The sequence below is a fragment of the Mastigoproctus giganteus genome, chromosome 6 (genome assembly GCF_048544385.1).
Source record: "Mastigoproctus giganteus isolate SK-2022 chromosome 6, ASM4854438v1, whole genome shotgun sequence".
NCBI lineage: Eukaryota > Metazoa > Arthropoda > Arachnida > Uropygi > Thelyphonidae > Mastigoproctus > Mastigoproctus giganteus.
Window position 1 is genome coordinate 232,726,307 of NC_143580.1, and position 17,498 is coordinate 232,743,804.

General features: G+C 38.2%; 1 protein-coding gene across 2 annotated transcripts in view; it reads right to left on the reverse strand.

The window, feature by feature from the left end:
• Positions 1–10,131: 10,131 nt before the first annotated feature.
• The window catches only part of Cpsf100 (cleavage and polyadenylation specificity factor subunit 2), a 199,703-nt gene continuing 192,336 nt past the window's right edge, over positions 10,132–17,498 (reverse strand). For both annotated transcript variants that reach the window (XM_090375764.1, XM_090375763.1), the window contains one exon: positions 10,132–10,302. In XM_090375764.1, the coding sequence (XP_090231890.1) occupies positions 10,210–10,302 (93 nt within the window). In that variant the 3' untranslated portion in view covers positions 10,132–10,209. The remainder of the gene's footprint in view (positions 10,303–17,498) is intronic.

Sequence of the window (17,498 nt, forward strand, 5' to 3'; positions counted from 1 at the left end):
ATACCTCGGAAAGAGGGAGGAAGGCGCCTGATAGACCTGACAGAACAACAGAAAACAGCGATAGTTAACCTGAAGGATGACTTCGAGAACAACACAGCACCACTCCACAAGGCCATAAGGAAGATAGATAAGTGATATACCCCACTCACCCTAAGCCAGGAAACTGCTCTCGCCCAAACGGTACAAGAAACGAAGATAGAAAGATGGACACTACAATGACCATCAAGATCACATCGAAAACATTGCTTTCAATGCATGGCTCACAAAGGGGGACGGTCTTCCCCGAGACTGAAGGGTTCGTGCTGGCCATACAAGACCAGGTAATCACCACGATAAACTATAGAAAATACATCGCAAAGGAGCCCGGAATGTCTGATGACATATGTCGACGATACCACCTGGCCTCAGAAACGATCGAACACATCACCGTGGGTCGCCCAGACTGAGTACACTCATAGACACGACCAAGTAGCCAGTATAATACATCAGAAGCTAGGGAGGAAATACCAGTTGACCAAAGAAAGTGTACCATACTAAAAGTACGAACCCCATGTAGTACTAGGGACCCGAACCCACAAGCTGTACTGGGACCGCGCCATAATAACGGATACGACCATCCCCCACAACAGACCGGACATAACCCTTGTGGACAAGATTGAAAAGGCTACCTACCTGATTGACATAGCGGTGCCGAATACAAGCAATGTCCAGAAAAACCCACGAGGAAAAAATTAGGAAGTACACGAACCTGAGACATGAGATCAAGGAGATGTGGCATATGCAAGAAGTATCAACTGTCCCAATCACCGTGTCAACAACCGGTATGGTACCAAAGACTCTACACAGCAGCCTAGCAGCAATAGGTCTCCCAGAGAACACCTACAAGGAACTCCAGAAAGTCGCAATCCTAACACCTGTAGAGTAGTCAGAGATTTCCTCGACCGACAGTAACACCAGACATTACAACCACCCTGTGTACTTGGTAGCAGTACCCGTCACGGTGTGGAATCCCCCAATCACGGAGAAATAATAATAATAATAATGTGCAACAGTATCAGAAGTTTTCCTAAAATCCAAGTACAGTAACCCTTGTATAACGCGAAGACTAGGTTCCAGAAATATCAAGCGTTACAGAAATCGCGTCATATGTGGTTCAGGTTTCATACAAAATGTAGGGTTATGTTCCGTAGTTTTTTTTTAATTATAAAAATAATAATGACATTCAACAAAAACATATTTTATTCATTCAAATATTCATGTAACTAACTATTTAACAAATACATAGCATAAAATTATAAAAATTAGGAATTGTACATAAATTTCATTGCACATAATGCATAAATTTTAAAATTAAAGATATGGATATTTTAATCGTCATCACTGTGTTCAGAAAATTTTTTTTGTAGATATTCTTTATTTACAAGTGGCCGGATGTCGTTATCACTTGAAATCTCTTCGACATCATTTGTATAATTCTCACTGGGTACTTCAGCTGGTTTTCTTATCAAAAAGTCGGTAATAAGCCCTTGCTTACACTATGCTGCAATTTTTTTATTAAGTTAATAATATGGAGCTAAACAACTGTCCAATTGTCTTGAATTTTTCCGAGCGCTCTGTTGAGGGATCATTATCCGTAAATTAACTTCCTAACTTTTATGCCAAATTTAATCCCTCTGAACTCTTTAACGGACTCAGCACAATCAGAATCTTCAGTAGAACTTTCCTGAACATCTGTATTTGGTTTGCCATCTTCTATTAATTAGTGGGCCTTCGTAGACGAGTGGTCAGGAGCGGGAGTGCAGTAGCACACGCTCTTTGAGTAGACCAGGGTTCTAGTCCCTGACTGCTAAATACGGTCGATCTGCCAAACTGCACTGGACCAGCGTGGCAGATTATGGTCCATTTCCCTCAGCATGAATTTTTGAGGAGGCTTCCATCCTGCAGTGGGTGGATAATGGCTGCAGTTTACCTTTTACCTTCTATTAATTGAACCAATTCCTCCTCATTTAAATCTATTTCTTCGTCAATTGATTCACGAATTTCATTAGCATTAGTAGAGGCATATGATGCAATAAAGGAAGCTTATGTAGCATAAGCCAGAAAAAAAAAACAAAAAAACTTCCACTTCACCCCTCCGTTCGTTCGAAATATCTGTCCAGCTGAGCCTTAAATTTATTTAGGCTATCAACTTCCACAACAAGGGATGGAAGTCTGTTCCACCAACCAACTACCCGCTGGCTAAAGGCAAATTTCTGGACATCTATCCTACATCGTGGTGTCACACAGATATAAGGAATGCAGAACTGGAATTTGGGGAGTACAACGTCTACAGAAAGGATAGACTGGATAGGAAGGGAGGAGGGGTAATGCTATTAGTTAAGAAATACATAAAATCCAAGGAAGTGAAGCCAGTGGACATCGCTGGATAGTGCTGTGTCGAGTCAGTTTGGTGTGATACAAGCATTGGGAGATCAAAATTGAGAGTAGGAGTGTGCTATAGGCCTAATGACTCTGATAAGTATAATAAGAAACTGTACAGGGAAATACAGTGGGCCAGTAAATCAGAGAGTCTTATAATGGGAGATTTTAATTTCCCAGATATTGACTGAAAATTGGGGGCTGGTCACTCACACACTAGCAAGGCTTTTGTGGATTTATTGGATGATTGTTTTCTACATCAGCGTGTTCGGGAGGCAATTAGAGGAAGGAATACTCTTGATTTGATTATCAGCAGTGATTCTTCATGCATTAAGAATCTGCAGATAAATGAACCACTAGGTGGCAGTGATCACAGTGTGCTAAAGTGGGATTTACTCAAAGAGGTAACTACCATTAGGGGTAAAGGGAAGGGTTATTGCTTTTGTAAAGGCGACTACGATGGACTGAGACTGTATTTAAATTCTATACAGTGGGACCAACTGATGATGTTACCAACAGCAAATGCAAAATGAGAAGCATTCAAAGAACTTATCTTGCAAGCTACTAGGCTTTACATACCAACTAAGAAATATTGTTCAAGGTTTAGGCCTAAATGGATGTCAGATGAACTAATGAGGCATATGGCAGAGAAGAAACATGCATGGGACACATACAAATTAACACATGACACAGAAGCCTATGATAGATACAAGTTGATCTGTAACCAAGTTACAAAGGAGATTAGGCAGGCGAAGGCAGATTACGAGAGATCCTTGGCAAGGGATGCGAAGAAAAACAGCAAAGAGTTCTTTACTTATGTAAACTCTAGAAGGAAGGGGATGAATCAGATTGGTCCACTTGATATTGATGGGTCAACTGTTGATGATCCTGCTCAGGTAGCTAACAAACTAAATGAATATTTTGCATATGCCAGAGGTGTATTCAACTCTAGCAGTAATCTAGAGAATCTTCTAATAACTGAGAGTAAAGTGGAGGAGAAATTGTTGAAGATAAACACAAGAAAGGCACCTGGGGTAGATGGGATCTATCCAGTTATATTAAAGGAGGCAGCAGAGGAAGTAAGCAAACCCTTAGCCATAATTATGAGAGCTTCCTTGGACTCAGGGGAGGTACCCACAGACTGGAGATGTGCAAATGTGACCCCAATTCAAAAAGAAGGATCAAAGGCTGACAAAGTAATTCTAGACCTGTGAGTTTTAACTTCTGTACCAAGAAAATTAATGGAGGCACTAGTTAAAGAAGCACCGCAGGATCATTTAGACAAGACTTCAGTTATAGCTCGAACACAGCATGGTTTTGTTAAGGGGAAGTCTTGCCTGACCAATTTGATTGGATACTATGATGCAGTCACAAAGGAACTGGATGCAGGGAATAACTTTGATATTATATACTTGGATCTTAGAAAGGCTTTTGATACTGTTGCACATGGAAGACTGCTGCCAAATTGGAGCAGTGTGACATTGGAGGCAAGTTGCTGCTGTGGATAAAGGGGTGGCTGAGGGGGGGGAAGACAGAGAGTGGTAATCAATGGGCACTGCTCGTCGTGGACTAGTGTTATTAGTGGTGTCCCTCAGGGCTCAGTGTTCTCCATTATTGTTTTCTGTATTTATAAATGATATTGATGATGGTATATCAAGCTTAATGTCGAAGTTTGCAGACGATACAAAGGTAGGCAGGGTTGTCAAGGACACTACTGACACTATGCTGCTGCTGCTGTTTGTTGTTATTGTTATTTGGTTATAGGAGCATTAGCAACTAAGGCCATATTGCCCCGGGTATATGTGGTGGTCATTCCCTGATCTTTCCGCATCCTCCGTATTTGGTGATCACGGGCTCGAACCCCGGTCTAATCAAGAAGCGTGTGCTACGCACTGCTGCTCCTGCCCACCTGGCTACAGAGGCGCCCCTATGCTGCTGCAACAGGATCTGGAAAGGTTGAGCAGATGGGCTGAGAGGTGGCAAATGAAGTTTAACATTGACAAATGTAAGCAACGTATCAACTCTGTGGTACTACATTGACAGTGGTAGAGAATGAAAGGGACCTGGGGGTGGTTGTGCAGGCAGATATGAAGTTCTCTGAGCAGTGCAGACGGGCTGCAAGGGTAGCTCATGGTATATTGTCAATGATATATAGGAATTTTTCTAGTTTCTGATTATTCCCTTGTATAAGGCAATGGTCAGGCCACACTTAGAGAACTGTATACAGGTCTGGAGGCCTCATTTCAAGAAGGATGTAGAGCTGCTGGAGCAAGTACAGAGAAGGGCAACAAGATTAGTGAATGGAACAAAGGGGTGCTCTTACGAAGAAAGGCTTAAGTTTTGCAAATTACAGTGTCTGGAGACTAGGCACCAGCGAGGTGATCTGATAGAGGTGTATAAAGCCTTGAATGGTTTGAGCATGCTCAATGCTGATGGGATTCTTCCTCTCGCTCAGAATAATCACCTGAGAGGGCATAAATTCAAATTGAGGAAAGACAGATGTAGGATAGTCGTGCGGAAATTTGCCTTCAGCCAGCGGGTGGAACAGACTTCCATCCCTTGTCGTGGAAGTTGATAGCCTAAATAAGTTTAAGGCTCAGCTGGACAGGTATTTCGAACGAACAGAGGGGTGAAGTGGAAGTGGTTTTTTTTTTTTTTTTTGGCCGATGCTGCATTAGCTTGCTTTCTTGCATCAAATGCCTCTACTAATGCTAATCTGTCTTTCCTCAATTTGAATTTATGTCCTCTCAGGTCATTATTCTGAGCAAGAGGCAGAATCCCATCAGCATTGGGCATGCTGAAACCATTCAAGACTTTATACGCCTCTATCAGATCACCTCGCCGGTGCCTAGTCACCAGACACTGTAATTTGCAAAAACTTAAGCCTTTCTTCGTAACAGCAATCCTTTGTACCATTTACTAACCTTGTTGCTCTTCTCTGTACTCGTTCCAGCAGCTCTACATCCTTCTTGAAATGAGGCCTCTGGACCTGTATACAGTACTCAAGGTGTGGCCTGACCATTGCCTTATACAAGGGGATAATCACCTCCTTCGTTTTCAACCATATCGGAAGATCTCTCGCGACCACAAATGTGTGCCAGGTTCGTTATACCACTTAGTTCAGCATCCAGAGGAGGTACGAAATTTTGATTAAGGAGGACACCAGGCCATATTTTTTTCCAGCAACCTTTCGGTGTAGAGGGTTTTAACTCCTTTACACATAGAGAGATAATTTTTACACAATTAAATATTGAAAACTCTTTCCACACTTGAGGCAGTGTCATGTTTGGATTAGATTCGATTTTTTCCAAAATTAATTCGAATGTTTGACGAATATAATACGCTTTAAATGTTGAAATTATCCTTGATCAAGGGGTTGAATAAGTGACGTTGCATTAGGCAGCAAATAAATTATTTGAATATTCGGCTGGGTTACATTTTTTGAGTGCGCTGGTGCGTGATCTAAAATTAATAAAATTTTAAAGTCGATATCATTTTTCTTTGTGTATCTTTCTATATCAGGCACAAAACAGTTAAAAAACCAATTTTCAAATAAGCTAGCTGTAAGCCATGCCTTTTTGTTGGCTCTCCAATAAACAGGGAGGGTGGACTTGTCAATCGCTTTCATAGCACAAGGATTTAAAGATCGGTTAATTAACAATGGTTTTGTCATGTAATCACCTGACGCATTACTACAACACAGTAGAGTAATTCTGTCTTTAGAAACTTTGAATCCAGGCGCGTTGAATCGAAAATGATGTTTTCAGTATGCTCCTAGCATACTGAAAACATCATTTTGGCCAATCTGGCGACATTTGTTTCACTGAACCATCTCCATAATAAGCATGCATTTCTGGCATGCAGTGATCACTTTGTTTGCCACGAATCTATCACAATTGATGCTGACAGTCACCAGCAGTAATGGTAGACATTAATCACTGAATACCTGTAATGGAAGCTCTGATATAACATATGTGAGGAAGTTAGAATCTACCTCATGGTTCAATTTTTATTATTGTGGAATAAATTGCACTTAATTTGGGGGAAGGAATCTTTTAATATTGCCTGAATGAATACATCCATGCCTCCTTTGGAGTTAAATTCAGTGAATCTGTTTGCCACTGGCTGTTCAGTACTGTCTGCAATTTTGCATAAATGTAATCTTTTGAGCTGCAATTTCATCTCAGTGAACATCATAGGGGAGTAGGTCAAGTACAGATGGTGAGGAACTGCAGCCTTTGTTCTTGATCAAAAACTACTAGTGAAAAAGCTGTATGCCCCAGCATTTTGGTACAGCAAGCAGTCATGATTGCACCTCAGATGTTTTTTGCTTAAAGAGGCCAAGGCCTCTTCACTTTTGGGCATTCTGGAGTAACGTAATTGCATTTATATTATATTATGGTCAGAAATCACATGTATAAAGATCTATAGTATTCAAAGGAATCAGGTACATGTTTGATGTATCAGTTGCTTTTATTTCAGTAGCTAGTGCTGCTTTTATTTCAATTCATGCTAAAAAAAAACCAAGCAAACACATGGTAATTCTTAGTCAGAGACAAGTATATATTGATTAGTTATTAGTTGGATTAGAATATCAAGAAATCAGTAGATATTTCAAGCATTTCATTATATTATATCAACAAAGTTAACCGGTCCAAAAGATTGTGAAGGTAGTTTTTCTCAAATTTAGTGTTGACAATCTGCAGCATTTCAATTATTTAACCATCAATGGTTAGAAAGATTTAAAAAATTATTAGAGGAAACAACTGTTGAAGACTTCTTTCTTCTAAGTTCAATGATTGATAAAAATTGGCAAAAACTGTTCACTCAAGAACATCTTCAACATGGCATCCACTGAATGTCATTTCCATACAATCAGGTCTGCCACTGTGGGGGAACTCAATTTTTTTACTACTGGTGAGGATAGTTACTAGAAACCAAACACGGGTGAATGTACAGTAACACCATCCACACTTAAATATGAGGGCTGTTCAATAAAAAATGATCACTTTTTTCTTCTTCACAATACACCTTTTTTAATCATCCATATTTTATGGTTCTTTTCAAAGTAGTCCCCATTTGATGAAATGCATTTACTCCATTTCTGCCATTCTTCAAAAACATAGTGGAAGCCATTTTTTGACATGCATTTGAGAAATGCCTCCGATGTCTTTACAACTTCTTCTGATGATTGGGAACATTTTCCTTGCAGCTCCTTATTAAAACTCACACGGTGCAAGATCAGTGCTGTAGGGTGGATGAGAAACCCATTTGACATTAATGCCAGCTAACTACTCGACACTGAGTAATGTGGTCTCTCACGGTTGTGACAGCATCCACCCAATTGCATGTAGTTGGGGTCGTTTGCAGTGAACATGATTCAGCAGTGTGCAGTAGTTTCTGTAGTAAGGTCTTGTAACAGTTGCTGTTATGTTTTTAGGAGCATTAGCAACTAAGGCCATATTGCGCTGGGGATACGTGGTGGTCATTCCCTGACCTTTCCGCATCCTCTGTATTTGGTGGTCACGGGCTTGAACCCCGGTCTAATCAAGAAGCTTATGCTACGCACTGCTGCTCCTGCCTACGGAGGCACCAGTAACATTTGCATGATGTGGCCCATGCTGGTAAGGTAAACCATTTCTTGAATGTCAAAAAAAGAGATGAATATAACTTTCCCTGCAGAAGTCACAACTTTTGCTCTTTTCAGTGTTAGTGATGAAATAGACTTCCAAACAAAGCTGTTGCTTACTCTCTAGGCCAAAATAAAGCAATGTCTCACCTGTCTATGTCACTTTATGCAGAACTTCACCATCTTCAGTTAGTCATGCACTGCAGCACCTGACAAATCTCCATGCAAATTTGCTGTTGCTCAGGTGCAAGTAGTCTTGGAACTCAGTGCACAAACATGTCATATGTAAATGGTCATGGAGAATGTTTCCGTGCATGCTTCCTACTGATATGCTCAATATCTCTGCCAGTTGCCATGATACAATGATCTCTCATGATTACAGCAGTCTTTATGGTTTCTGTGGTGACAGCAGTCGTTGGAACTCCAGGGCTGCTGACTTTTTGTGATTGAATCACATCCATATTTAAACATTCAAAACCACCTGTGGGCTGTACTATTTGAAAGCATAGATTCACCATAAGCCTCTTTTTAACATTTCATATGCTTGTTTTCTTGAGATAGAATTTAAATTTCAGAGGAACATACTGTTCCTCATGTCATGTTGGCAAAACTGAACAGGCATAAACTTGACCGATCAACAAAGTCACACTATGCACACAATTCAACTGTTGCTATGTGATGCAGCTCAGTTTGGTCTTAAAAACCACAGCTCAGCTAGAAATAGCAAGCAGTAAGGTTGTTCATGAAAAATTATGATTATTCTTTATTGAATAGCCCTTGTAACATCACTGTTATATTACAGCACGATACCCAAGCAGTACTTTTGATTAGCAGCTTTTTTGTGCAGGAATGAATTCTTCATGAACATTTCACAACAAACCTTCTTTCTGCATTGGACCTGATCTGCTTCACCTTTTTTGGATGCAGAGATGGCTCATTCACTGCAACAACTGTTGCTTTCTTTCTGGTTCATAACCCTAAAAACCAGACTATCACTTTTTTGATGTGATCTAGCAGTTCCAGACATGAAGATAAATGAGTTTTTTGCTCATAGCTGAGATGAGGAACAAGCTTAGCGACATCCAAAAGTTAAAATGCACTGGTAGGTTCTGTATGATAGGCCTAACATTCAGCTACTTCATTAATGGCAGTCAGCCTTTATGGTTAACTTGATCCACTTTTCTTTTCATATTTTTATCAGTCTAGACTCTATGATGGACATCCAAATGCTCCAAATCTTCAACTGATGTTTGACAACTGGCATGTCTGTGTCTTTCCATGATTTCATCACCAAAAGATGTTCGTAGCAAATAAAATACTTTATATTAAAGCATATTACAGTTGCTTTGGAGGTTTCCGAAACTATTAATTTCATATAATTAAATTTGTTGATCGAGTTGAGCATATTTGTAAAAGATATACATTATTTCATTGGATAATCCCTCAACTTTATAATAGCAATTTTTAAATGGTTTTATGTATTGAATTGTGTAATGGCATATGGAAGAAATCTGGGGTAGGGGGGAATAATTTAAATTTTATATCTATGTAGTTTTATTTCAACATCTTTCTGATAATCTATTAGCTATACGGAAAGGTGATGCTGTTTTGGGCATTGATACAAATAAAAAAGTGATATTGAACTGGAACAATGGCTAAATTTATTTGATACTTTATAAAGTTACGCACTATTAGTAGTGATGGACTAATGAACAGGAAGAAAGGCAAGTGCTTATGGATGGATGTTTGTTTTAAATATTTTTTTGGACACAATTGTGTGTGTGTGTGGGGGGGTGGCATAAATCCACCACAATTAATTAATAATAAAACCACATATAATGTTCCCTTGGATTATGTTTAACATGTCCACCTGCAGAAAAGAAAACATTTCTATGGTTTAAAGAATTTGATACATCAGTCAGTTAAAAATATTGATGGCGTTTTATTCACATGGATGCATATGCACATATCAGACATGCATATTTTTAATTAGTAAACCGTTATGAATGATTTATTGATTAAGAATCAAATAAAAGAAGAGTAAGAAAAATCGTTTTGTTTTTATTTTTTTTTGCACGGTTCAACTTGAGCTTCACAAAATAATATACACAACCAATGAAGATGACTGTATGGAGATGAGATGAGGAGATGATAACGGGGTGTCAGATGATAGCATATTGTTGATAGAGCAGCTCTCGTACCCTATAGTAATCCTCACTTACACAACCTTCCAGATGAATACGACCAGCTTCGTTCTGAAAAGTAAATTAATGTGTAGAGAGACAGTATGAAATTGTACATTGATACATTTAATTTAAAATAACAATTTTAAATACACAAAAATTTAGACAAGATACTGTCTGTTCAGCATTGTGAACACCCAAATAGATGAGTAAATGCGCATCATTGGTAACTGTACCAAATAGAGAAATATAGGCCACATTAGCACAAACAGCAAGTAGTTAAAACAAAACAAGTCTCAATAGGAGAAAAGTGGAAGAAATACAATTCTGTATGAAATACAGTTGAATCGTTTTGGCCAAAACGACTAAATCATTTGCATATTGTAGTTGTTTCCATGCACTCATGTTTACTCACTTCCCAACACCTGGTGAAAGTCTAAAGTTTGTTCCAACAATCAATTACTTTCTGATGAAAGCAAATTTTCTTGCAGCTATCCTGCAATTGTTCTTATTCAATTTAAATTTATGGCCCCATACGTGCATCACTAAGAAAAAGTACAGATGCCATCAGCATCTAGTTAATCCATTGAAAGCCTTAAGCACATCAACTAGGTCCCCAAGCAAGGCAATTTGCAGAAGTGAAGTCTTTATTGGTAATAGTATGTTTTTGTATCCCTGACTAACCATTCACTGCAATTGTTCCAACAGATTCAAATCCTCATTAAAATGAGACATCCAGACCTGTATGCAGTACTCAAATTGGCCTAACCATTGTCTTATATAATGGGATACAGGAATACCTCGCATAACGCGGTTAATTCGTGCCAAAAAAATAACGCACTATGCAAAACCGTGCTGATCAAGGTATTATTAGTATGTATTTTAACGTAATGCGTTCCGACAATTTGATTATATGGGTCGAGTAGCGAAAATATATAGGTGTTTGTTTACTATAAATTGATGCACACAAATTCCTTGCAAAAAAAAAGAAACTAAAATGATAAAAATTAAAAATACTAGTAAGTACAGTAGAAATGATTTTTATTGCCGTATGTACACACCAAAAGAATATAAGTGAAGTATGGTACTGTATTTTTATGTTGAAAAATAATTGATCAGCTTAGTTTGCACAGTTTTTTCTTCTTTTTATCTGCATACATCTCTTTATAACATCGAATGTCATTTTGCAACGGCTGCCTTGCTTTCATATCTCATTCGATGTTTGGATCTAGAAGAACACTCAGTGCCATTACATTTATTCTTTCCACTCATATTTGCGTATAAAGGAGAAACATTTTTAAAAAATAATCTTTAATAAAAATACACAGCGAAAAATATTTGTACAGCTTACGCACAATCAACAACCTCACCGCTCGGAATCTAGAGTGTTTACTAATGTATGAATGCCAGCAGAGTCCGTATATAATGGGAGTTTCGACAACAGTCAGAATGGCCTTGAATCCATAATGCATTGGCCTACGTGCTGGCATTATAATACATACATACCAAACGTATTGGTGAGTAACGCAGTTAATTTTTTTTCAATTTGTAAACTGCACTGTTCGAAACCGCGCTATGCGAGGTATTCCTGTAATCATCTCTTTGTCCATACTGGCTAAATTCCTGTACTCATTTACAGAACCTACTTAGATGTCCTAGCAGTCTGCACTGCTCAGAGGCCTTTATGTCTGACTATACAATTACCCCTAGGTTTTGACATTCTCCATGACCTCGACGGTGAAACCACCCAATTGGTATTATTCTGGGATTACCGTTACCCATAAATGCAAGTAGTATTTTTTTTTTTTTTTTGTAGTTGTTAGCGCATCGGCTTCTGTGGCCATAATGCACCTCCCAAGGTTTTTGCAGTACTTTGATCCAAGCCCGAGGCGGGAATCGAACCCGCGACCTTTGGGTTGCCAGGCAGGCACTTTACCCACCCGGCTAGCCCGGTCGGCGCAAGTAGTATACCGTGATCCCTGCCATAAACCACCCTAATCCGGCAACATTGACATTAAATTTGATATGCTTCATCAATATCACTAATAAATACTGAATGCAGTGAGCCTAGCACTGAAACCCGAGGGACCTCACTAAAAACACTAGTCCAAGAAGAGCATACCCATTAATAACCACAGTCTCTCTTCTGCTACTCAACCATCCCTTTATCCACAGCAGCAACTTGCCCCTAAATGTCACCCTTTTCCAATTTATACAGTAGTCTTTCACATGTAACAGTATCAAAAACTTTACCAAAATCCAAGTATGTGATGGCAAAATTATTTTTGCATTCAGTTCCTTTGTTACTGTGTCATAAGAGCTAATCAGATTACTCAAGCAAGACTCCCCTTAACAAATCCTGGTCTGCTTGTCACATGACCGCATTTCTGTCAAGGTGATTCTGCATTACTTCTTTTAACAACTGATTCCATAATTATCCCTGGAACAGAAGTCAAGCTTATAGGTCTGTAATTATTAACTTTGCCCTTTGATTCCTCTTTGTGAACAGGGAGATATTTGCATGTCTCCTATTTTCAGGGACCTCTCCTGAACCCAGTGATACTCTCATAATGGTGGCTAAATGTTTGCTCACCTCTTTTGCTGCTTCTTTTAATATAATTGGATAGATGACCCAGGTGGCGTTATTCACTTTTAAGTTCCATAGTTTTTCTTCCATTTTTTTCTCAGTCAGTCAGTCCTCGTATAACATGTGTTTACACTACACGAATTCGATCATACACGATTTATAAATAAGGGAACAATATCGTATATAACCCGAACCGAATTCACTTATGCACGATTCACCTTTGTGTTAACAAGAAATGGCAGTCGAACGTGGAATCATCACAACTAAATGCAACATGATAGGAATGAAGAGAAGATTCTGAAAACATATTTATGTTTTTTTATATCAGTGAAGAGGAAACACATTTCACCATAATAACATAAAAACCCACATAATTCCAGCTATTGGTATATCACAAATGCAATTAGATCGAGTTTACTACCAGTTTATAAAAGATTCCACTAGCAGAAATGCAACTGGAAATTTATTGTTTTATGGTAGTGACGTCGAAAAATGTGCTTTAGTAAAAATGTGAGCTAGTGAGGCATTAATAGTGTCTTTGCCTTTACAGCATTGTTTATTCAGTTGCTACACGTGCACAGCTTTGTTTATGTGCATCAAGTGTGCCTCATTTTGTAATTGTGCTTTATTCCCTAAAAATGAGTAAAATATTTGAAAGGTGTGAAAAGGAAGCACCCTGGTGAAGATACTACAGATTCAGAGAGAAAAAGAAAAGCAATATCAATAGACAGAGGTGGACTGGGTCAAAAGTTCTTACCGGGGAAAACTTGTAGCGGCCTCATACTAGTGTTTACGGCCAAAATCACACTGGCCTCCATCGTTTTCTGGCCTTCGGCCCACCGGGGTTTCCCTGGTAAGGCTTATGGCCAGTCCGCCTCTGTCGATAGAGAAAAAAATATGAAATTGTGAAACACTTTGAGTGAAATGAAAGAACATGTTATACTGCACGTGCTATAGGCCTAAATGAGGCAACGCCGAGAATTAGAAAGAATGTAGAGAAAATAAAAACAACTTTCATAGCAGGAACAACTCAAAGTGTAACAAAATCCATTAGATCAAGACACAAAGAATTGGAAGAGATGGAACGGCTGTCATCTGTTTGGATAGAAGATCAAACAAAGGACAAGTTTGCTTACGACAGAAGCAAAAGCATTAGCAATATTTTATTATGTAATAGTCGTAATAAAATATGTTAGTATTTTGTTACAATTATTTATTGTGTTTGGTAATGTTCTGGTTACAAATGTGTTCAATCTTGGGTGGTCGGCACCTAACCCTATTTTTCCCATAGAGCCTGTTATTTACATTACACGAGGGTTTCTAGAAACACAACTATCCTGCTATATGAGGATTGACTGTATTTACAAAATCATTCAGCTCTCAGTTATGAAACGGTATATTTCCTAGTATCCCCTTCCCTAAATTCACACATGAACGTAGATACAAAATATTTATTCAGTTTTTCAGCAATGTGAACAGATCATCAGCAGTTGTGTCATTCATATGTAGTGGACCAATGTGGTTCATCCCTTTATTTCTGTGATCAGAAGCAAGAATTCTTTGCTACTTTACTTTGCATTTCTAGCTAATTTTTGAAATCTGTCTTAGTTTGCTCCCCCACTCCCTTAGAGACCCGACTGCAGACTTGTTTATATTTACTATAGGTTTTCATGTCACCTGATAATTTATAATGATCCCACACATATTTCTTCTCTGTTACTAGTTTCATCAGTACATGAGACATTTGTATAAGTCTAAAACTTAAGCCACTGGTTTGCTAACTGGGTACTGTGGCACCCTAGGGTGGCAAATTTTGTAGGTGTGCTGTGAACTTTCTGAAAGTTATTTTTTGAAGGATTTCATAAATGCATATAACTGTTATAAGTCTAAAACTTAAGCCACTGGTTTGCTAACTGGGTACTGTGGCACCCTAGGGTGGCAAATTTTGTAGGTGTGCTGTGAACTTTCTGAAAGTTATTTTTTGAAGGATTTCATAAATGCATATAACTGTTATAATAATCAGTAGAAAGAACTATGTAAATGAATTTCTGTTCAGCAAAAAAGTTGCCTGAGTTGAGAGACATCTTGTAGAATCTTCAGTTCACATAACTGGTCATTTGGTTAACTGGTGTTCTACGGTAAAAGAAATTCTATTGAATTTCTTGGCTTCCAAATTTACAAATGTGAATTTGATACTATAACACTGAGTCTCTCAGCTCAGTTCTATATTATAAAATTCACATTTGTAAATTTGGGAGCCCTCATCACCCTGCCAAAGTTGTGGTCCTGTTCGAAAGAACACCATGAATTACAATACATAATTTTACGCTGCCATCTGCTGAAAAAATTTGAGAGCCATTTCTATAAACTATTATTTCTCTTATGCACAAATATTATCATAAAACATCCGTAGTTAACTTTATTGATTATTTCTCTTAGTTTGTATAAAAAACCTAGTAGCTATGATTACTTGGTTTTTTATACAAACTAAGAGAAATAATCAATGGCTGGAGACTAGGCACTTGCATGGTGATCTGATTGAGGTGTATAAGGCTTGAATGAGTTGAGCATGCTGAATTCTGATGGGATCCTTCCACTTGTTCAGATTACGAACCTAAGGGGGCATAAATTCAAATTAAGAAAAGACAGATGTAGAATAGATGTGTGGAAATTTGCCTTTAGCCAGCGGGTAGTTAATTGCTGGTACAAACTTCCATCTGTCGTTGTGGAAGTTGATAGGTTAAACAAATTTAAGGAGGAACTGGACGGGCATTTGGAGGGAATGGTGTGATTTTTTTTTTTGGCTGATGCTGCATAAGCTCATACACTTGTTTTCTTGCATCAAATGCCACTACTACTACTACTTCCCTGAATGCACATTTAGAATTTGCAATCAGCAACATCATCAGTTGGTCACTTTTAAAGAAATTAAAGTGTCTAAAACCACTACAGTCTTTTGTCTTTACAACAGCAAAATCTTTTCCCTTTACCCTTGATGGCAGTTATATCTTTATGGTGCTGTCATTGTTGTTGTTGTTATTTGGTTTTTAGGAGCATTAGCAACTAAGGCCATATTGCTCCTGGGATATGCGATGGTCATTCCCTGACCTTTCTGCATCCTCTGTATTTGGTGGTCACGGCCTCGAACCCCGGTCTAATCAAGAAACATGTACTATGCACTGCCGCTCCTGCCCACCTGGCTACGGAGGCGCTGCTGTCATTGTATTAAGTGATGGAACCAAGAGTGAATATTAACTTGTTTCAAGTTGGAGAGACATACACCCAACACCTAGCTATCAGTAACACAAGTGCAGAGTAAGAAACAATGCTCTATCTCACTTGTGTTTTTCACTGCTTCACAAGACAAATGTGAGTATCTGAAAGATAACGTGTCATGGATGTCCATAAATGCTTCTAACTGCAGAAAGGCTCAAAAAAGTTCATGCATATTGATTGCATTAATTTTCAAATGATTTTAATTAAGAAAGAACAATCTCACATCAATAGGGAAACAATATGTACAATTTTGATAAAAGATCTGGTCAAGCAGATCTGCACAAAGTTAATTTCACAGTGTCTGATAAACAAAAGATGCTCAGATGCAAAGCATGTGAAGTGATCATTCAAGCTGCTCACATTCTCTCCTTAATCAATTCAATCGTAACAGGTGATGAGTTGCAGTGCTTCCAATACAATTCACAAATAGAGAGCTTTCTAAGACAAAAAAAAAAAAAAAAGTTTTCAAAATCAAAGCGAGGTTGATCACTTTCTTTGACAGTAAGGGAATAATTTTTCACAAGGAATATCCCACCAGGTAAGATAGTGAATAAGGAGCACTATGCACAAACTGTGTTTTGCTTTGTTAAAAGAATTCTCTGAGCAGTGCTTTAGTTTTGAGAAAAAGGATGCTGGTTCCTGTTGCATGACAATGTAATTCTGCATTGATTATCAAGGAGTTTTTAAGCAAAGTGAGGTACCAATTTTTTGTTGTGGAGCTAAATCCCCTTTATTTCCTTGATTTATCTCCCAAAGACTATTGCTCCCCTAAATAAAATCTACACTGAAAAGACAATACGATAATGTTAAAAGAAATGTGATAAAGGAATTGATGGTGGTGGCCAGTTCAAATGCATTTAAGTTAAGTTAAGCTTAACAGTGAAAGCTTTTTCATTTTAATATCTGATTTTCCTTAAACTGACTAGGACTGGAACTCAACTGTCAAACCTTGTTTTTGTTCATACTGTGTTATATTACATATGTAGTAGAAAACACATTATGAACATATGTAGCCTTTTTCTAAACACATGTAGAAAACAATTCCAAATCAAATTACAAGGTATTCGTATTGCTAATACTAATACCTTGTAATTTGATTTGGAGTTGTTTTCTACATGTGTTGGCAGAAAGGGCTACATATGTTCATGTGTTTTCTACTACATATGTAATATAAAACACCGTATGAACTAAAACTCTTGCCAAGTCAACTAATGTTACGCATGGACATGTCAAACAGTTTCTTTAATGACCTCTATTTTTTAATGGCGCATGTAAGACCAAAGCGATCAATCTGATCCGTCTTGCTTATGAATTGGTGTATCACAAACTAAGTAAATTGCATATTATTGACTTTTTAAAATGACAAGACTTTTGGTTCGTACTGTAAAATGACCTGGCTTTTGGT